Source organism: Larimichthys crocea, chromosome XVI, assembly GCF_000972845.2.
Source record: "Larimichthys crocea isolate SSNF chromosome XVI, L_crocea_2.0, whole genome shotgun sequence".
NCBI lineage: Eukaryota > Metazoa > Chordata > Actinopteri > Sciaenidae > Larimichthys > Larimichthys crocea.
In genome coordinates, this window is record NC_040026.1 from 12,261,548 (window position 1) to 12,283,158 (window position 21,611).

The following is a 21,611-nucleotide window of genomic DNA, read 5'->3' on the forward strand; positions in this document are numbered from 1 at the left end:
ACATTTTACTGAATTGCAACAGCTGAATACGACTTCATTTCCCAGGAGGCATTGCGCTCATTCCGGCAAACTGCCGCCAAAGAGAAGAATGAGAGTCAGAGTTCCCACTTTGAATACTTTTCTTTTTTGAAGGCACTATCTGCTGTCCAGCGGGTTACACGGAGTAAGTTAAACAAACTAGTGTACCCTTGGTGGGTCAGTAGTACCCACACTGCTAACTTTCACCTAAAGAAGACTCCTTTCACTCCAGCTGCCTACCGGAAGACGTGTTTGTTTGCTGCATTTGAATGAAGCTCCTGCTCAATAGACGATCTTCGCCGCCCGTCGCTGCGGCTCCTCGGCAGTTAGCTAACAGTTTAGCATGAACATGACCTGACCGGAGTGCTGCAGGTTCGTCCGCCCAGTTCACCTGACCAGGTACACTGCGTTCATGTTAAATGTCGGTCCGGGTGTCGGTACCGTGCAGTGTTTTACTCATAGAGACTCTTTACACGGGGAGCAGGGCGGGTTGAAGCAGGCTGGGGGCTGCTAGCAGCGAGCTAACGGTGAAGCATGACCTAAGATTTAATTTAACGGCTGACAGGATTGTTTATTCAGATATAAGAGCGGTTAGTGTGATTTAATGTGTGTGTGTGTTGACATTTGTTAAATAGTTTCATGTCAGTCGTCTGTTTAATTAGACAGAGGTGACATCCTTCCTCTGTGTCCGTGATGCTGCAGTATTAACTCACCATGATGAGTCCTAGTTCAAATAGTCTGTAAACTATATAACACCATTTGTTTTTCTTTTATCAATGAATCCGCTATTTTTCTCCATTCAACCATTAATAATTGAGTCTATTGCAGCAAATCGTCACACCGTGGAGGAGCTGCGTGTCATGGAGACATTATTCAGTCACGTGTCACCACGCTGACGTGAGTTTTAGCTGCGTTATGTTACCTTTTTAAAAATCCACAGTCTTTATAAAGGGAACACGGATTTCCTTAAACATCCCTGTTGAGTTCAGGGAAAACAGTGCAAACCTGAACTGCAATCTCAAAAATGTGCAGCACATCCAGAGGTGTTACCTCATTAACAGATGTGATTGCAGATGTTAATATCTCCTGCATGGATGGTGACAGAGAGAAGCACCAGCGTGAAGGGTGTGTAAATCTAAGCTGTGTTTTGCATGATTTGACTATGTGAAGTTTACCTGCAGTCTTACAGATGAATATGCTTCTACCACTGAGAGAGGGTGAATGAAGAATGTGCCAGCCTCTGTCTGAAAGGCAGAACCAGCAGACGCGCCCTCATCCTCTCTGACTCAGAGCGAGTGAGACAGCAGGATGAAGTAAAGCTCATCCCAGTTAGACACTCACGCTCAGTGATGCTCCTCTCCTCCCAAGACCAGACCACATTTAGGGCAACGGGTTGCCATAGAGACCGTTGTGCCCCGCTGTGTGCGCCGCTCTCTCATGTTCTCACTGCCTCTGCCAGGTACAGACAGCAGAAACCAATATTAAACGCCTTTTTTAAAGGTCCGGTTTAATCAGCCAGCAGCCTGTCTGTGCAGAGCGGAGGTGTTGCTACATGTGTTTTCACGGGGTGCTACATTTTTCATGTTTGATCTGATTTGGCCTGGTTAAATCATGGATTAAAGTACCGATTGGAGGTTGTATGGAAGCCCAGTTGTGCCAGCAAAAGGGGAAAAAAAGATATTAAATAACACAAATATACATAATCCTAATGATGTGACAAGTTGTAAATGATGAAACGGCTGTGTTGTACAGCTGAATCACACTTTGGTTTGTGTTTCCCCCTCTGGTGTGATTGGTTTGGGAGATGTGAACACAGTAGTTGTACTCTGGTGCTGAAACCGTCACAGTGAGGTACTTTAGAGGAAGTGGTCACAAACAAATTAAAGAGAGGGTTAGTTTGTTGTGAGGAAGTGTTCTGACCTCCATCAAGGAGTATTCTGCCGGTTGCAAGAGCTAAAAGCTCCTGGAAGCAGGTGCGCTTTGCATTGTGGGATGTAAATAAGTGAGTGAGTGACTGTTTACATTCTTGGTCCCGCCCCAGACACATCTAACCAGTGAGATTAGTGAATGTTCTCACGTGGCGAGTTTTTTTCGGCGTGAAAAGAAACCAAACCAAAGAGAAAGGTGACGACCTTATGAACTCATCCAGTGATCTGGAGGAAAGTAATTCAACTATAGATTTAAAAAAAAAAAACATCCCTGTCAACATTTTGAATAACTTTGATGTACCAGGTCATGAATTAAACTTTAAATTTTGACAGAAAATCTGCCTGAATCATACAGAGCTGACCTGACATGAAACTGACAACAATTATGGTAACTGATTATTTGTTTGAGTCACTTTGAAAGAAAAAATAATAATAATTACTCGCAGCTTTTCAAGTGAGGATTTGATGCTTTTTTTTTTGTTTTCCATGCGAACAAACTGAATACATTTGGGTGTGTCGGCCTGTTGGTCAGACAAAACAAGCGTTTGCCTTCTGTGATATTACACTGTTCATTATTGAATATTTTTCCAATATTTTATTGAGAAAATGATCAATTGAGAATATATAAATACAGGATTAATCACTAATATTTAAGTGACCACGAGTTACAGCTCTAGAGATGCAATGACTAGACAATGAATCCATTAGAACATCAGAGAAAAATTATTTTTAAGCAAGAAAGTCAAACATCTGTCATTAGGGGAGGATTACATGATAGTAACGTGAATATCTTTGAGTTTAGGACTGGTGTTTGGATAAAAGAAGCAATCTGAAGAGTCACATTTTTTTTACTATTTTCTGACATTTTATAGAAAAGAAAAAATGAATCAAGAAAATAATGTGCAGATTCATCGAATATGAAAATAGACGTCGATGCCACGACTCTCGTTTTCTCTCCTAACATTTTATCCTTTTAAACACTTGTGTAGAGTACTTACACCAATGTTATCGTATTAATGCGCTCATGATTTATTGATGTCGCATCTATCAGTGTCATCACGTGTGACCTTGACAGATGGGACACGGGGCATGTTCGTGTTGTTCGATCACTTAATCCACCTACGGTTCCACTTCACAGATTTAGTGTTTGTCATTTTGTCATTCGGCCGCCATGCGGTGGTCACCGTTGAACAGCCAGGTCGCAGCTGATGGCAGAGAAAAGAGACAGAGTGTTTCCTGTGTGCTGAAGGTTCTAGATCTCTCATTATTAATGCCACGCTATTTCAGAGAACCCGAACAAGCCTTATCTGTGAAACCAATACTCACTATCATGAAATGATGCCCTGGATCAGGTAGCCACTTTATTTCCTCCCGATGACATTCATCCCTTGGCATTTCCCTATTATAGGGTTACCACTCTGCATCTCCTCTGTGAGTTTCTGAGCTGTGTTTGGCCTCATCTGAATCTGTTGTGAATTATTTACAGAGAGAAGTTTATTTGTAGGACGTGGCTCATTACTTGATAGCTCCTGTTGTTTTGACGGACACATGTCACACGGAGGGGGGATGTCATCGACCTCGAGTGGTTATCTAGGAAAGAGAGCACTTTCTATGTGTGGAAGTCTCTCCCGCTGCCTCTGCTCGTGTATCCTCGCTCACAAGTCAGACTCCTCCTGAAGGTCGCAGAGATGTCGATGGAAACCTCGGCGCCTGTCAAGCACCGCTACGAGGAGCTGCTGTTCTACGCCGCCTGCGTTTGTAACTGTTGGGGTCTCTGTCTGTGTGTTTGCGTGTGTCTTGAAGGCAGAACGTGTAGGAGAGGGGGTGGCGGTGGCATGCGTATGGGCAGCAGCTGGAGGTGGCAGCTCTCCCGGGCCATGAGACTAGCGCTTCGCTGGTGCCGGCTGTGCCGCCCGCAGAGAGGTGGTGGCCGAGGCGGGGGGAGCAAGCTGTGGATCAGCGGCAAGTTTTTGGAGCTGTGGAGCTACAGCAAGCTGCTGCTCAAGTCACTGTACTTCAACAGCCTCAGCAACTCGGACACCCTGCTGGACTGTGCGTTCGAACCCGTCTACTGGATTGTGGACAACGTGACCCGCTGGTTTGGAGTGGTGAGTTATTATTTTAGGTGCTTCTGTCTACACCTCCAAACTACACTGCTCACCCTTTCTTGTCGTCTTTCTCTCTCTCAGGTGTTTGTCTCTCTGGTCATACTGCTCACAACTTCAGTTGTGGTCATCGTCTACCTGTTCGTCTTACCCACGATCCTCGGCACTTACCCTGTGTACTGGATCATTTGGCACCTCTGCTGTGGCCACTGGCTTCTCGTCATGGTGGTTTTTCATTACTACAAGGCCACCACCACCTCCCCAGGACACCCACCCAAGGTACCAAACTCCTTCTGCTGACATGGTGTAGCAAGGAAAAAGTCTAAAGTTTACCACAAGTTAGAGTATCCTCAAAGGCGTTGCGATAAGATTTGGTACTATTTTGGTATCGATATTTTGTGGATTAAATGTATCTATACACTTCTTCTAATAGGCCATGACTGCATCCTCTTCATTTTTGTTTATTTTGTTTGTTTTAGGACAAAGTTCATATTCCTTCAGTGTCCATCTGTAAGAAATGCATCACTCCAAAACCACCCAGGACGCACCACTGTAGCATCTGCAACACGTAAGATGATCAAACGATAATTCTCACGTACAAAAAAAACAAAAAACAAAGTTTGTCTGTTGAAAACCTTTGTGTCTCTGTTACATTACAGGTGTGTCTTGAAGATGGATCACCACTGTCGTATCCTTTTTTAAAAAAACGAATCCATGACTCTGTTCTTAAATGTGTTTTTCATTTTAAATTTCCCACTTTTTTTACGCATTGACCTGAACATGTTTTCCAGCCTGGTTGAACAACTGCGTGGGTCATTTCAACCACCGCTACTTCTTCTCCTTCTGCGCCTACATGACCCTGGGCTGCATCTACTGCAGCATCAGCAGCAGGGACTTGTTTCTAGATGCTTACGGTGCTATAGAGGTAAGGTCAGATCAACTGTCACGCTGCACCGTCACACCTATGAACAATGTATGAGTTCCACTTTGACTGGCAGGGTGGAGTTTTAATTAACCTCCATGTTAAGTCTTTTAAAAACACGCCGACGATACTATGGCAAATGTTAAAAAACAAAAAAACAACTTCTGGATATGTTTCCTCACTTCTATTAATGTAATAGTAATTATATTTGTATTAAAAATCTTTAATTATTCCATTAGATTCAATATTTTTTGACCATAGACTGTAGAAAACATGGACCTTGCATCTATCTTTGTATTTATTTCTGCTGTGTAGTTGGGCATTTTATATATGGGGGCTTATGGAGACTCATTTTGGACCCAGCCTCAAGAGGCTGTTTGAGGAACTGCAGGCAGTTAGAAAGATGAGCATGGCAAATAAGATTTCAATATGCCATATAGCGTTATAATGATATAATTATGCACACACTAGAGCCCCCACAAATACTGTTTTAGGCTACCACCACCACATAAACCCCATGAGTTCGATGCAACTAGATTTATTTACTCTTTCCGTGACGTCCGTCCACGTGTTGACGATGGTACAAGTACACACTGCAGTGTTTTGCAGAGTGTCACCTGCGAGACGTTAGTAAGAATGAAGAAGTCGAAGCTCAGATGGCAAATGACAGGCGAAACAGGAGCCATGAAAAGGATCCCATATTTATTTGTCCCAGGATGATCTTATCTCAAAGGTGCTTGTGCACCAGCTGGTAAACAAACAACTCGTAGGCTTGGAATACCAATTAATTTGAGAGTTTGAAAGTCCTCCTGCACTCAAAGATCACTTAATCAGGAACAGGATCCAGCAGGTTGGACCCGTAACCGACCTGTGTTGTAAGAGGACTTTTTGTGAAAGTAAGATTCATACATCTGACACCAGTGTGTATTCTGTCCCCTTCAGAGATACTATCAGACCCCTTCTCCACCCGAAGACTTAAGCGAGACCACCAGTCACAAGAGTATCCTCTTCCTCTGGGTGCTGACCAGGTAACGAACGCCACACCACGCACATTGATTCCCCGTGTTTAAGCATCAGATAAAGGTTGATAACATGCAGACGGGTCAAGTTGTAATTTGTCCCCCATGCAGCTCAGTGGCAGTAGCTCTTGGAGGACTCACCCTGTGGCACATCATACTCATCAGCAGAGGAGAGACCAGCGTGGAGCGGCACATCAACCGCAAAGAGACCAGAAGACTAAGAGAGAAGGGAAAGGTACTCGTGTACAAAACATTGGTCCGCTGTGGGGAGAGTCAAAAAGCTTGAAAAACACTGTTAATGCTGAAGATGTTTAGTATAAAATGCAACTTTTCTTCTGTCCTCATGCAGGCGTTCAGAAATCCATATCATCATGGTAGAATGAACAATTGGAAGTTACTGTTTGGCGTGGAAAAAAGGAGGTGAGTTCAGTCGCCCCTTTTTACTGCATGTAAAAATGTTGTGAACATTGTGTTGTGTTGTTGTGAATGTGAACACCAGCTGTGACAGCTGTGGTGAAAGCAAGTGCAGTTTGACTCTACACCAAACTACAATCTTCATCAATATTAATGGAAACTGTGGTGACACATCAGGTTTCTTGTGACATTGTTTCACCAGTTGAATGGTTTTAACAAGAAGCAGTAGCAGATTGTTAACATAAACAGTGAGTAGGCGGTTAGGAATGCTCTGTTGCCTTTCTATTTTATTCAGGCAGAAATGGCGGACTCTACCACCTCCAATAAAAACTACTATAGATTAGGTTAGGCTGTTATGAATGAGATAAAACTACATTGGATTGGTTCAAGCATTGTTTCAGGGGTGGCTGGGGCTCAGAAGCTAGAGCGGGTCGTCCACCAATCCCTGGCTCCTCCAGTCTGAATAGTTGTTGGGCAAGCTCCTAAAAACTGATGAGCAGTCATATCAGTGTATGAATGAGTGGTGGGAAGACTAGAAAGGTGCTATATAAGTACATTTACTATTTAGTATGTTTCCTGTATCTCCTGGGTGGTAACTTTTAAAGTTGCTTCCTGCCGTGTTTCTCCTCATTTCAGCCTATTTGCACATTATCACAGGTTTTCCATTGAGCCACCGATCAAACAGAACTTTGTTTTATTTTAACTCCTACAAACTGAATTATGAAACAGGATTAAGGCGAAAACAGATAAATTGTGATGTTGATTTGTAAGCAGTTGGATAATCGTATGCAGAGAACCACAGCAGTCAGTTTCAGGATATTTTGTTCCTCTGTTCTCAGTCACTGGTTCACGCGGGTCCTCTTGCCGTCCAGCCACCTTCCTAAAGAAGACGGCATCATTTGGGACTGCAACTTCAACAGAACTGACCCGATGGCCATCTGAACTTCAGCTTTCAACCAAAACAACAAAACAAAACTTGTACAACTTCTAACCTGCATTTTACATCACAAGCATCGTGTCGTGACCAGCTAGGAGGAGGAGGACCTCCCACTTCATCTGCTACGATCATCCATCAAGGAAAAAGCTTTATAGCTGCACAAATCAAAGAGATTTTTGCTGAACTGCTAGAAGTGGGAACCTCATGGATATAACCACTAGTGATTCATCACCTTGTACAGTAGGTCTAACTGTAGACCTTGCCACCAGCCGTCTTCACGCTGTGAATGCAGCTCTGTAGACTAATTTGATTTCGAAACGGTGCTGCTGGCCAGCATCGCTGTCAAGACCAAACCTCTTTTCTTCTTTCTCTCATGAGACTCAACAAAGACTTTTTGTGCATTTCTTGGACTGAAAATCTTCAATCACCAACCCTGCAGCCTCTTTTTTAAAAGCGTCTAAGACTGAGGGACAGACAGGGTCGTTAGTATGCAGTTACAGCATCTTAAAGGTGCTATGTGTTGCATTTTCAAACATCAGTGCAGCATATTTGATCATTTTCCAGCTGTATTAATGCGTTCAAAATAAGACTACATTTCCCAGATACCCTGCACGCTGGGGTTTTCTGTCTTTACCTAAAAAGGTCATTTTGTGTCACTGGATTTCAAACAGACTTCTCAGAGGTCTCATTTGTTTACACTGTTTCAATGTGCCAGCATTAATGTGCTCGTGGAAAATGCAAAACATATCATCATTAATAACTGACTCAGCGTGTAGTCAGAGATCTGAGCCCAAACCACATCATCTTTGTTAAGTTTGCTTTGTTCATGATTGTGTCTCGAGCTGAGGGTAAATCCAAGTGTTTCTTAACGTGGTGGAGGCAAGTGGTGCGATGAAATATTTTCGATATTTATTTTTGATTCTTTTTAACTGTCCTGTAATTTTTCAAAAGTGTTTTAAGGGTTTCTACTCTGCATGTTTACGCCTGCAGTATTTTGAGTTTTTGAGAATCACTGATGTTCTCGTGCCGAAGACGAGCACAAAAAAACCCAAGTTTGACTGACTTCAGTTGCACAGCTCTCATTTTTATCATGAGATCATCATCTTTAACACTGAAAAATGTGTGTGCCTTGTTTGGTTGTTAAGCCTTTTTAAAAAGACGAATCAGGCACTGTGAAATGTAATTCCACATTTTTAATTCCCACCCCGACATGTTCATGATGGATGAGTTGGATCTGTAGTTGCCATAGAAACATGATGTACAGCTGTGATCTCATTTGTAAGCAACAGGAGCCGTGCTCCACTCTGAATGATTTTATTAAAAAGACAATACCTGTTTGATATTTGAAGTTGTTCCAGTTTTATGTGGTGATTTTTAACATATTAAAACATGACAAACACGTTTTGTGTGATTCCAAAGAAAAGTTTTAATCACATTAAGTTAGACATTTGAAATATTGTCTATTTCCTTGGCATAAGTTGATGGTGAGGTCCAAAAATCAGCCGACCTTACTGAAGTGAGTCAGTGACTATGATATAGCATCAGTACTTATGTATGTTCTCATAACTTACAATCTTAATTCAATGTACATGAAGCTCGACATATTTAATGTAAAATGAATCTTCAGTGTCAGCGGAGGTGTGATACTTGGAGAAGTGCTTGATTTGTGTCAATTTTGGCACATCCACATTCGCTCAGCTACACATTCATCCAGATGTGATGATTAAAGGCTGTCAGTGCTGCTCCCGTTCCTCGTCTTTATATGCAGGAAAGTGATGAGATGTTTACAGCAGCCCAAATTCTCAAAATGGTCATCAAGTAGAAAACACGGCTGTCACAGTTCAGGAGCTGACTCATCATTTCTAGACTTTGTGCTGCCTTCTCTCTTCGTATTGGCGTTGACATTCAATACTGAATTTGTAGAACATTATCTTTAACTTTCTTCATATATCTGAACAGGTTTCATTAGACTTTCAAAAATTTTTAGCGACAGGCTACAGCTGATACTTCCTCATTTATTAAGTAACCATCCTAAACATTCAAAAATACTGTCCTTCTCATTATGAATATATAAAGATTTTTAATGATAACTTATGCCTCTTATGACTTGATTTCACTTGACTTAAAGTAAGTTTGACCAAAATGCCTCGATGCAATCTCCAATACGTAGAGAGGAAGACAACAACATACATGAGGCGTGTTACATATTAAACCAACAAATGATTATTTCATTCTTTTAACTTAAACGCTCTGCAGTCAGTCCATACACTCTTATTTGTGCGTTCACGAAGTTACAGACAGTTACAACATTTCAGTAAAAAGAGGGAGGGTGGGGAGGGTGCAGTGGAGACTTTAACCAAGGAAGGAGAGGCTGTTGTGTTGGCTGCACAGCTCTGATCCTTGGTACCTGGTTCTGGAGTTCTCACATCTGTATTTGTCCAGATGAAGAAGTGGTTGTGTCGGCGGGGCAAAATCACCTCCCTCCAGGACTTCCTAACAGGAACCTATGGAGGTATTGGAAGTGTGGTCATTGACATTAGTGAGTGAGCAGGACAGTAAACGGTAAACTCTATCACGATAAATGTGATTTATTGTGATTTAAAATGCATTTAATTTTAAACATCTGATTCTTACCACTCTGCTCTTGCCCGAACCGCCTCGCTTCTTACCATCCTCTTCTTGTCGTCCAGAGGTCGAGCCAGAGCTCGCAGCACTCGCGCCCGAAACGGCAACACCTGAAACATTAACAAATGTTTTTTTCAGTATTACAGCTATAGATGAATGTAATACATGATGACAGGAATGTAATATGGCACAAGTCATTAAAAAGGTAATTTCACACACTCGGCTGTGAAATGTGGCTTCAGTCCTCCACAATCCTGGATAAGCCGTGTCCATAAAAACAGAGACTTAGTCATGATTTAATCATTTCTAAACGTTTTAATGGGCGAGGAAGCACACCATTTTCTACTGCAGACACATTTCATAATATTCTTGAGAAGAAATCTGAACTTTAAACTGCGAGCTTGGGCTCTTTTTCATTGCAGATGCTAAATAAATCAGCACTGAAGAATACACTTTTTCACTCAGCGCAGGGCAGTGGCTGCTCCGATGCTCTCAATGATGTCAGCTACTGAACCAGACAGTGGTACAACCTCCTCTACTGCCTCTGCAGTGCCCTGGAATTTTATAACTCAACTATGAGCAGGAAACGGTGTCGTTTTAACAAAAGACGGCACAAACAGTCAAATCTGATTCTGACTCGGGGACAGCTCTAAATTTGGTCGAGAAGAAACTCTAAATCTGAGATTTTGATCAATTATTTAACAACGTGATGATCGTTCAGACAGTTTTGAGACTTACCTCATGCACGGGGAAGTGGGAAACAGCATGGATGCAGCACAATGAAGCGATCCTTACATTCTGCAGGAAACGAAGAAAATATTGGTTAGCGCTCCAGCTAATTAGCATGTGCATGCTCTATAATGAAGAGCTTCATCTGAATAAGACACAGTGTGATCCAACTGATACGCAGCATGACACCTTTGTGTCTTTTCTTTTAGCTTTCTTACAATACAACAAGAATATTCTTTTTTTATCGATTCTGTCACTAACCATTGCAGGACTAGAGGTGAGGGCTAGCAGCCTGCTGACCAAAGCTTCTAGCTGCAGTATGAGCGCCGACGGTGGGTCGATGAGGACGGGCTGCAGACAGGACAGGGTGGACAGCTGGACGGCCTGGTCAGGACACGACAAGGCCTCCAGCAGCAGAGACAGGAGCTGGACGGGGACAAAAAAAAAAAAAAACATCTCACATTAATGCTGACGACTTTCCAGGATTTAAATGAAGAAGCAGGCAGCCACTGGTTACTGTAGTTTGATTTGAAAATGTGCTCACCGCTGGTAGTTCAGTGACTTGAACCTGCTTTGGCAGTTTGTTGACGATGTTAGACAGAGCCTTCAGGTAGTTGGGCTTCTTCTCTGTAGGAGAGACGGACAAGAAATAAAGTTTTTGAAATGATACACACGGTGGCTTCAACTGAATTTATTTATTTATTTTTTAATAATCTACCTTGCGGCGCATTGTTGAAGCCCTGGACCAACTTGGCCGAATTCTCGCTGAAGAATCTCTGGCGGTACATGATGCGAATGTCGGCGTGGCAGGCGCGGTTCAGGACGTCGACGGAGTCGCTCATGAGCAGCGAGAAGCTGTCTGCCGCCATTGGACCCAGCTCAGCATCATCGAGCAGAGAGAAGAGCTTCAGCAACACACAAATTAGAAAATGATTCACAAAAGTCCAGTTTATCACATCACATGACACGTCTGTGTGTGTGTGTGTGTGTGTGTGTGTGTGTGTTACCTTGTCGGTCAGTGCTGTAGACAGAGGGTGGTATCGGTGAAGCAGAGCCTTGGCAACCTGCAACCAACAGCAACTTTACTGCACTTGCTGCTTCTTAAATTAACATATACATCTGTTGATTTTCCAAATATCTTAATTATCTGACGGTGAAATTGTTGAAAACTCTTACCCAGATCATGAGGGTGAAAGCCTGAGTGCGTACAGACGAAGACGCAGAGTCGAGCTCACTACAAACTCTCTTCATCGTGTTCTGAATGAGGCCATCAAGAGAATCCCCTGAAGAAGAAACCAAACCGTCAGAGCTGCTGCGAGGTGACACGGTGAGGATTAAAACTCTGGAGGAGAATTTAAAGACGCAAACCGACCCTGCGCTCTCTTATTAACCAGGCCGGCGAAGCACTTTGCCGCTGAGGTGTACGACAGTGGGTGGCTGCAGGTGCAGCTCATCTCCTCCAGCTGTGACAGCAGGTGATCCATCCGAGGCACCTCCACCTACGTGAGAACACACAGCGCTCAGCGTACATCCTCAGTGACAGAAATGGTTTAAGTGTTGGAGTGGAGACTCACGCTGCGAGGTAACGAGCACACACATCCCATGAGCAGACAAACCATCTGGGACTGGCTCCATGATTCCCCCTGCTGCTTCTGGAGGGACATTACATGCCTCAGTAACCACTTTAAAAGCAACTGTGATGTTAAAAAGTGCTGCAAATTCAAAGATACAAACCTTGAGCAGCTGGATGTGTGAGGGGAAAGAGTTGTCAGGTAAAAAAGAAACGTCACCATCCAGGAAGAGCGATACAGCCCTCGACGCCGTCTGTCCTGCCAACCTGAAGACATGAATCACCCCGAAAGGAAACCACACAAACCGCATGAAGAATGTCGACAGTAACAACAAATCAGAGAGACTGACTAAAGACAGAAACTAGCAGCACATTTAGGTGTTTTTAGAAAAAAAAAAAAGTATTAATAATTAAATTAAATTAATAATTTAAATCTAATTTAAAGGTTTAAAGAAACTGAGCAAGTAAAAACGACTTATTTACGACTGTTTCCAGTTTAAGAGCAGCTGTGAGACAGAAAGGAAACAGGACACGTGGTGAGGAAGTTTACGACCTGATGTTTAGAAAAGCAACTTATTGTCTAGATCAGTTCAGATCTATGCCAACAGACAGATCTCATTATCATAGTACTGTGGTTTTCAGAACAAATATTTACTGTCAATGTGTTCACAAAAAAAAAAAAGAAAAGAAAGAGAAACAAAGAGATGAATGAAAGATGTCGTTGTACTGACGTGGGCTGTAGCCTGGAGCAGGAAGTACTGATGACAGGGACGATGGCGGACAGGACCACCTCCTCCACAAGAGGGCTATATCGATCAGATGACTCGTCTGCAAACATGAACGTGAATTTCAGCTAAAATAATCACCGTCTTCAACTTCCACATTCACAGATATGTTAGAAAAATGTAAACTAGTTAGTTACTATTAGGAAGAAACAAGGAGGTGTTAAAACGAACACCAGGAAGATCTGTGGTGGAACTGAGGATCAAAAAGTCAGGATAGAGGTGAGACTGGAGTGTAGAGATCATCATTATTTCAGCTGAAAGAGCTGCTCACCCTGCAGCGCTGCCTGCAGAGCCAGAGACAGCAGTCGCGGGATGATGATTTCGTGGAAGCATCGACCCGTCTCCTCGGTGTCCTGAACCTGCTCTGCTATTCTCTGGAGGCTGCGACACGCCAACACCACCTCCTCCACTGAGAAATCAACGCTACCTGAAACAACAAAACACCTAAAAACTTTGATTTTGCTTCTTCTTTATGTCTTTAACAACAACAGATAACTGATACAGTATGTGTCATTTGACACAATCGTGCTACAGATGACCATCAGCTTTTTGAATTTGGAGATAAATTGATGTAGATCATCTGGATCAGAGTTCTTATTTGGCCCACATGGCTTAAAAACTGTCCAAACATGGGAGTGTGTAACTGCATCAAGGCAGCTAATGAGAAAGAACATGTCGTAGTTTGATCCTGATGCTGTGTCGTCCGTAAAGTTAAATGTCTGTTTATTTTCTGACCGTCGACTTCGTCCATGTGTCCAGACAAGATTACCTGTGTGTGCTGAGCTGAGGACCTCTAAGAGGACGGGCGTGCTCTCCTGGACAACACTGGATTGGGTGGACATCGCAGCCAGAGCAGACAGACACCGCTGGCGCACTGCATGATGGGACTGCTGCTCTGAAGCTTTGTTGTCGTTGTCGTCGTCTTGTTTCATGGGCTCTGAGCAGAGGAGAGAAGTGTAATGCTAAACTTTAAGGCATTAACAGAAGGGGCCAAAAACTTGTGATTTGACAAAGTTTGAGATGTCTGTTCACTTCAAAATTTAAGCAATATTTTCTTTCATCACTGCCACAAAGACTTTTTATAAGCATTGCTTAGTACAAATATAAAATCCACATGTTTCACTTACCTGAAAACATCTCATTCTTTAGTCTCGGGATCAGTTTAGTGATAAAGGCTGCTGGATGCAACGCTGCTAAGGCTCCGACACACTGCACAACAGCAAGGCTGGAGGCAGAGATATATTAATAAAAATCAATTAAATTCATTAAAAGGCAATATTGTAGCAATACAGGAAGGGAGCCAGAGGAGACAGATTAAAGTATGTTCAACGTGAGCTGACCTGACTCTGTCGTCCTCCTCCATCAGCAACAGTCTGGTCAGGTGATCTACAGCCAGCTCAATGTCGGAGTCGAGCAGCAGACCTGAGAGACGCGGCACATTTGACATATTTGTAGGAGAGCTGAATTTAAATCTGACTCCGCTGTCAGCGCTGAGCGCAAGAGTTCATCTCACCTGTCTGCTGTGCAAGTGAGGTGAGCACAGAGGTGGCCGTGATCTGCAGGCTGTCGTTATTCTCCGTCAGAGCTGAGAACACCATGCTGCACAGAGACGGGCGGAAGGCGAGAAATGCGCTCTCTTCTAATGTGGAGATGCAGACAAAGGAAGACGAGTTAAAATCTGAAATTTGTGTACAAATGACACTGAAACACAGGTGAAAAACATGGCAAGTGTTTCATTCTACTCATTGTACAAGATGTTTCAGCTCAACATCACACTCAACAGTCTCTCTGTACGTGAAACAGATGAGCTATAAAACTGCATGAGTCTCAGATATCCACATTTCATGACAGTCATTCATTAACATTGTTCTTAATCTTTCTAGATTTTATTATTAAAAGGAAGTAATCACATCAAAAAAGGACGCACAGATTTAAATAGAATTTGAAGGCTGCTGTCATTGCTCGAAACAACGATCTGCAGTGATTTTAATGTAACGATAAGCAGCACTCGCCATTGTCTGTAGACGGAGAGGCTTTTACTGCCTGGATGAATCGCTGCACCACCTCCAGTAAAGTTCGTCTGTGGGCGCACTGCATGAGAGAACAAAGTCACACACGGTATCAACCTCCTGAGTTTTGATTAGCCTCCAAACTTAGCTCACAGCTAAACAGACATATTTATGTACCTGCGTCCTGTTGTTGTACTGCTCGACGAGAGACGGCATGACGGCGGCTGTTACGAGGTGGCTCGCCCGGCTGGAGCCGCTGCAGGCGGCCTGAAGCAGCTTGGCGCTGGGCCACACGAGCTTCAGATCCGGCTCGCTGAGGTGATGTTTGCAGTCTAGAATGACAGCAGGCTTTTCAGTTTCATTTATGAGTTTTTGTGTCTCAGATTCCTTTTTACCGGCTTTTTCTACCCTGAAATGGTTCACACAGAAATTCCTGAAAAAGTCTTTTTGGGAGGTAAATGTTCAAATTCACATCACGTATTAGCCGGTCGAACATATTCACACTGGTATGAACAACGTTAGTCACAACTCAGCATCTATATTATAATTAAAGGCAGGAAAGCCATCTCATGAATTACAGATTCTAAATGAGGACCTAAATATAAAACTCTAATTGCCCTTTGGCAGGAAACTAAACATCATCTGTAGGGAAACATTACATCTAATCTACTGTTCCATCTGTTGACATGACATGTTAACTGTACCAGCAGCCGTTGGTGAAATTAAAGAACTGAACAGTCACTGTGGTGCAATTTCCTGCACATCTACACTACACTGCACCCTCCCTTTACCACAGCTCTGACATATTTAGTCCAACAATTCTTACATCTACACACCCTCTTCCCGCTTCACTGTCACTCTGCAGGGGACGTTTGAATATTTAGACTTTTGTTGTTTTTATGTCATGCAGCATCTTTCATTGCATTGTATTTTTTTTCCAGACATGCATGCTTCCAAAGAAAACGTGCATTGATTTCTGATTTCGCAAACATTTCACCTTCGAGAACGAGGTTGATGAATGTGCAGAGGGAGTCTTCAGAGTCAGAGTTGAGGACCGAGCGAGACAGACAGGAAGTGAGAGCGGTGAGAGCAGCGAGGCCGGCAGACTCGATCTTCTCGCTGGTTGTCTGAAACACCTGCGGTGAACAGAGCGGAACATGTTTTATGAGTTTGTTCTTCAGTGTCACTGAGAGGCATTAATATTAACAGTGTTTAGTTTGGTGGAGCGGGAAAGGAGAAGTTTATTTTGACATTTTTCTGTAACTGATTTTTAAATGTTTTCAAAATGTTTTCAGTGTTTGGAGCATGAGGAATTTCTCTCTTCTCTTGTTGGGAACACAAGAGAGACATGAAGATCAGCATCAGACCAGACTTCACTTTGTTTTTCTTGGCTTTGCACACAGAAGAATTTGTTCCTTTCTTCCCATAAGCACGGAGCTTTGGATCAATTTCTTGAAATGCTTTTTATTCGTTCGATTTTTTAGAATATTGTGACACATTCCCAGAAGTCTTATCATTATATGTCTTTAATTTGGACTTGAAATGACATGTTTGCAACTGGACAAACAACACAAGTAAAAGTAAACACTGCAGAGTTGGTTGGGTGAACACAGCCTTCAAGAAAACATAAAAACTAAATAATTAGGATTCCATCTCCACAAAATGAACAACACAATGAAAGATGTTCAAACATTTGCCAACAAAGCTTTTAGACAACACATGCACACATCAAAGTCACAAGCAGTGCTTCAGTTGCCATATGAATGCGTCTCAGACAAACCTCTCTGCGCAGCGAAGCCCACAGTCCCTCGAGGAACTCTGCCAAATCCTTATGTTCGTATTGTGACAAGCAAGCAGTCTGGAAAAAATCAAATGTGGTGAGATAAGAAAGCAGGTGCAGCATTTCCAGCAACCCCCTGCATCACCTTCATTAATTATACATAAACCCCCCCCAGTCTTGCAGACCTCTTGCAGTCGAGAATGTGAGCAGACAAGTTCACGGTTAAATGTTTACATAACTCAACACACTCATCCATGCCTCTGGCACGCACATTTAAAAAGAAAACAGTGCCTCACCAGAGTCTGCAGCGAGTCCAGCTTGGAGCTCTGAACGTCTGAGTCCAGCTTTTCGATGATGAGAGGCAACAGAAACTGCAGCAGAACGGAAACTCTCATTAGGCCCTCGTAGAAAAATCTCTCATTCTTCTCGGGTCACAACATCTCAGTCAAAGGTTTTTAGGCCTACCTCAGCAAACAGTGGCGTCCCAGTGAGGACGTCCCTCAGCATCTGGATGAGCTCCTCTTTGGTGATGCCATGGGGGTCATTGGGAGGCTGGAAAGGGCGAGTGAGAGAGAGGAAGGATGAGGCATGAGGAGATCAGACAGAAATCATAAATGTTTATAATTATAACACTGTTTTGTGATATACTAGGTCCAATACAGTCTTCTGTATGTTATTACTGTAAATATTTTTCAGGCCATACTTCATAGCTTTCATTATTATCTGACAGTGTTGCTGTTCCTGTGCCACACAACATCTGTAACAATTATCCATGTTGAAATGCTCTGGTACGGAAACCACTGGCGACATTTTTGTCTGCTGCGCTCTCTGCTTTCGTCAGTTCTCGGGCAAACGCAGCTGAATAAACAGGGACTTACGGGGGTGAAGTCGATGGGGAAATAGCAGGACGTCACCTCAAACAGCTCCTCTGTGAATTTACCTGAGACGGCAGACAGGAAATTAAAAGGGAGGCTAAATAGAGGCATGCTTCAGCTGTGGATGGATTGGAACAATTCAAAAAATGCCAAAGAGGGACAGCTATACAGAGAAAACAAAGATCAGGGTTCCCACTTTGTGAAACATTTTCCAGGACCTTTCTAGGAAACAGAACTTGCTCAGAAGAAGTCATGTAATTTACTGGTGGACTTATTATTGACACTTTTAGGTCTAGTTTTATCCTCTTTTTTCAATGATGCAGGGTGAATGAAGCATCATTACAAGTGACAGCTACACCAATCACTCCTAACTCTAGAATAAGGTTTATAGTTGTAGATACAGATATATAAAATTCTAATACTTTGGATTAGAAGTGTGCAGCAGTAGAATTTATTTAACTGTTATGAACTATGGCTTCACTAGAGACTTAGCTGTCATATGCAGCTTTCCAGAACCATCGAATAAACATTCACTGTCAAACTAAGAGAGGCAGAGTACACTTGAAATCCATTTGACTCAAATAAATAAATCATTAAAAATCAATCTGTAGGTGGTAAGTGTTTATGGGACACTCTATGAACAGTCGTTTTTTTCCACTGTAGTCTCTGACAAACTGTTCTTCTCCAACTGTAACTTCAAATAAACCAGAATTAATTACAATAAAAAAAATCCGGGCAATGTTATTTCCAGAATTTTTGGTCTTTTTAAATCAGTTTCCATGACCTGGAAAACCAGCCTTGAGATTTCCAGGTCTTCCAGAATGCGTGGGAACCCTGAAGGTGCCACATGCATGTGTGCTCTCACCTAGATCATAGCCTCGGCGGATGATGGTCTTGGCGACCTGGAAGGCTAACAGGAGGTTGCGAGGATCCCGCTCTCCGTCCATTGATTGGACAAAACCGAACACAAAGTCTGCTCCCAAACCCTTCAGTTCTGTGGACGAGGCACACGGGAACACATGGTTCTGTTCAAGTTCTGTAAGACAGCTGAAAGGATGAAACTCTGAGGAGACTGTTAGGATGTACGTTGCAACTATGTTGAAGATTGCTTCTTCTAAATCCCACCTCATCACAAAGAGTTCATGAAATTGAGAAAAAACAAACAACTCTAGTGCTCTAAGTGCTAGTACTATGTCTACTTCGACGACAGCATTATATGAGGTCAAACACTTCACTGTCAGCCTTCTATTTGCATCCCACACAGTATCCATATGCAAAGAAAACATCCAGAATTATTCAACTGCCAACCAAAGCAGAGTAAGATGTGTAAATGATTTTACTGCAGGGCTGGTGAGAATTTAACTGTGCCGAGGTGACCTTGATAACCACAGTGATTAGAGAGCCGTCTGCTGAGATTTCTGACTTTCACAACTCACTCTCTGATGTTTCAAATCACTCTATTACCTGTGAGTCAGACTCAAACGTGTTATCTCTTACCGGCTTCTCTGGTCTCCATGAGGTTGATGAGCATGTTGTAGACGCAAGCTCTCTCCGCCAGCATCAAAGACTGGAGAAAAAAAAGAAAAAAAAAAAACAGGTCTGTGAGATTTGCACAATTTTAAGACAAATTTACTGACCTAAAAAGCAGACCTGATAAAAGAGGAAGTGGAAACAAGAACAACAAAAACACACAAGTCTGCGGTCAAATATTGCACGAGTGTGTGTTTACATACACACTTGCACATGTTGTTGTTAACATCTATCTTCAATACAAATCTGTCGTATATATTCCTCACTCAATTATCTCTTACAATAAACAGATTTAGTGTTGAGTCTCACCTGAACATGAACATCCTGGAACAAAGACCTCAGCATGGAGACAGCTGAGCCAGGAGGCAACGCCGTACATTTTGTCTGGAAAACAGACAAGACATCGGTTACCGCTAGCACATCTGAAGCTTCTCAATTCACAAACCCGGCTTCGATGACTCCAACATCAAAACCTAGCAGTCAGTTCATCTTACACAGGATGTTTCAAGTGTTGCTGTCATTGCTGAAAATCTATCACAGGCAGAACAACTCACCAGGGCTCTGAGTCCCTGTAACACAGGCGGAATGATGGCGTGATGGTCCTTTAGACGGTTTTCATAGAAGGCGATGAGCACTTCCACTGTGGAGAACAGAGACACGCTGATAAGACATCGGTCTTCACATGAATATCTGTACAGAACACGAGCGAAGCCACGCACCTTCTCTCTCGGTGAGACCTCCGTAGCACTCGTGCAAAACCTCGGAGAGAAGCTGGACTCCTCTGGCTCGAGTGTGAGTCTGAGAGCTGGTCAGACTTAATCTGCAGCAGGACAGGGAATGAACATTTTAATTTTAACCATCATTAAATATTAACATGGGAGCAAGTCTAACTACATTTATAAAATATGAGCTTAATTAACTACCATCCATGAGTGAGACTTGAGAAAGACCTCCTAGCTGGGATATTGGCACTAAAATATTCAAACATTTTGGAGTGAAACCTGCTCCTGTAACCACGTACTAACACCAAAATAAGAGCACAGATACAGTAATAATAATAATAATAATAATTAATAATAATAATAATAATGCATTTTATTTCAAAGCGCCTTTCAAAACACCCAAGGACACTATACAAAGACAAAAAGCAATAGAAATACAAAGATTAAAAAGGCAATACACAATAAAAAAGCACAGGCTGTAAAATATAAAACAATAATAAACAATCAGACAATGTAAAAAAAGGTTTTATTGTATAGATATACGTCTGTTTTGTTGTGATAGCAGTAGCATGTTGTTATCTTACCCCAGTGCTTCCACTAACTGCAGTACTGTAAACTGTCCATCTTTGACACCTGGACACAGAGACAAGTTTAGTGAATTAGGAGCTAATAAGTCAACAGAAAGCAGACGTAAAAGCACACGGACATAACTAGTAGTTAACTACAGATTAACTATCAGCTCCGGAGGAGTTCAAAGGTTCACAGTTCACAGTTCATTGACAGGATGCTTCCAGTCGGACACAAACAGCAGCTAGCAAACCGCATGCGGTGAAACCACGCCGGACTAGCATCGAAATTCACACCACTAGTCCAATGACAGTATGATAAGACACTAAAAACACATGCAGTCTGTGCTGGTGTCGTGATAAAAGGAGCACAGCAGCGTCAAGACGTCTGCGTTTTTGTTTTTTTTGTACAAAGAGGTCGCTACACCACACAGGATGTTGTGGCGCTAAGTTAGCTTAGTTAACCATCAACGCCGTGTTGCGCATCCTTGAAGCGGCAAGCTTCCGACAGCGCTTTGTTTAAAAATTATTCACAAGGAACGAGCGTCGAGGTAAAACGCAACGAAGACTTCTTTACCTCTTGCTGTGTCTTTGGCCTTGCTGTCCTGCAGTCCCGAGACATATTCCTCCACCAGAGACAGCAGCAAGGCACTGTCCGCAGCCATCGTGCCCGCTGTTCAACTCAACTGACACGGCGCATGCGCGAAAAAAGTTAGCGACGCAACGAAAAAAAGTGTTTAATTTTTTGATAAACGTTCATAAAACAGGACGGTTGATAATGTTAAATTGTGGCCGTTGTGTGTGTGTGTTTTGTTTGAAATTGTATTAAGCGTTGAAATAAAAAAAATAAAAAATAAAAACAACGGTTAGTTTTTGTGTTGCATTCAGGTGCTGTCCGAATTCCAAAACACCGAAGAAAGTACAACCTAAGCCGGAGTGTATTTCCCTGCGATGAACAGTCTCCGCTTTTATTCTGACAGCTCCAGACGAGTTACCGCGAGTCAGTTGAAACAACACACGCATAAAATTAAAAACATATTAGCCGTACGCGATAACTACGTGACACCTCCGCCCGGT

The 21,611-nt window shown here is 42.7% G+C and overlaps 2 protein-coding genes across 4 annotated transcripts; one reads left to right on the top strand and one right to left on the bottom strand.

Moving 5' to 3' along the window:
* The first annotated feature begins 70 nt into the window (after nucleotides 1–70).
* Nucleotides 71–8,691, top strand: zdhhc16b (zDHHC palmitoyltransferase 16b). Of its 3 annotated transcripts, XM_027289231.1 has the most exons (11): nucleotides 71–163; nucleotides 251–417; nucleotides 3,750–4,054; nucleotides 4,136–4,330; nucleotides 4,531–4,619; nucleotides 4,711–4,739; nucleotides 4,843–4,976; nucleotides 5,916–6,001; nucleotides 6,104–6,227; nucleotides 6,342–6,412; nucleotides 7,246–8,691. In XM_027289231.1, exons 3-11 carry the CDS (start codon nucleotides 3,782–3,784, stop codon nucleotides 7,346–7,348), a joined length of 1,104 nt encoding a protein of 367 aa, XP_027145032.1. In that variant the 5' UTR covers nucleotides 71–163; nucleotides 251–417; nucleotides 3,750–3,781; the 3' UTR covers nucleotides 7,349–8,691. The 3 variants fall into 3 exon arrangements, with proteins under 3 accessions (XP_027145032.1, XP_019108877.2, XP_027145033.1); XM_019253332.2 differs by lacking the exon at nucleotides 71–163 and having other exon boundaries at nucleotides 171–417; XM_027289232.1 differs by lacking the exon at nucleotides 71–163 and having other exon boundaries at nucleotides 171–390.
* Nucleotides 8,692–9,157: 466 nt separating this feature from the next.
* On the bottom strand, nucleotides 9,158–21,599 carry mms19 (MMS19 homolog, cytosolic iron-sulfur assembly component). Its single transcript, XM_019253330.2, has 31 exons — nucleotides 21,112–21,599; nucleotides 20,553–20,601; nucleotides 19,966–20,066; nucleotides 19,801–19,886; nucleotides 19,556–19,630; nucleotides 19,214–19,283; nucleotides 18,582–18,710; nucleotides 17,720–17,781; nucleotides 17,307–17,393; nucleotides 17,138–17,212; nucleotides 16,842–16,919; nucleotides 16,059–16,197; nucleotides 15,239–15,393; nucleotides 15,065–15,143; nucleotides 14,566–14,691; nucleotides 14,393–14,474; nucleotides 14,180–14,277; nucleotides 13,822–13,989; nucleotides 13,324–13,479; nucleotides 12,999–13,095; nucleotides 12,432–12,534; nucleotides 12,272–12,349; nucleotides 12,070–12,196; nucleotides 11,874–11,980; nucleotides 11,705–11,761; nucleotides 11,416–11,602; nucleotides 11,242–11,324; nucleotides 10,959–11,123; nucleotides 10,707–10,766; nucleotides 9,978–10,078; nucleotides 9,158–9,847 (listed from the first exon to the last, which is right to left on the bottom strand). The coding sequence occupies exons 1-31, from the start codon at nucleotides 21,197–21,199 to the stop codon at nucleotides 9,817–9,819; spliced, it is 3,099 nt and encodes a 1,032-aa protein (XP_019108875.2). The 5' UTR covers nucleotides 21,200–21,599; the 3' UTR covers nucleotides 9,158–9,816.
* Nucleotides 21,600–21,611: the final 12 nt, after the last annotated feature.

Coding starts and splice junctions, on each gene's coding strand:
- zdhhc16b (XM_027289231.1), top strand. CDS start 3,782: ATGCGTATGGGCAGCAGCTGGAGGTGGCAGCTCTCCCGGGCCATGAGA. Junction 4,331..4,530: donor CCCCAGGACACCCACCCAAG/GTACCAAACTCC, acceptor TGTTTGTTTTAG/GACAAAGTTCATATTCCTTC. Junction 4,620..4,710: donor CACTGTAGCATCTGCAACAC/GTAAGATGATCA, acceptor GTTACATTACAG/GTGTGTCTTGAAGATGGATC.
- mms19 (XM_019253330.2), bottom strand. CDS start 21,199: ATGGCTGCGGACAGTGCCTTGCTGCTGTCTCTGGTGGAGGAATATGTC. Junction 19,284..19,555: donor TCCAGGATGTTCATGTTCAG/GTGAGACTCAAC, acceptor TTTTTTCTCCAG/TCTTTGATGCTGGCGGAGAG. Junction 13,096..13,323: donor TCTGCAGGCAGCGCTGCAGG/GTGAGCAGCTCT, acceptor TCATGTTTGCAG/ACGAGTCATCTGATCGATAT.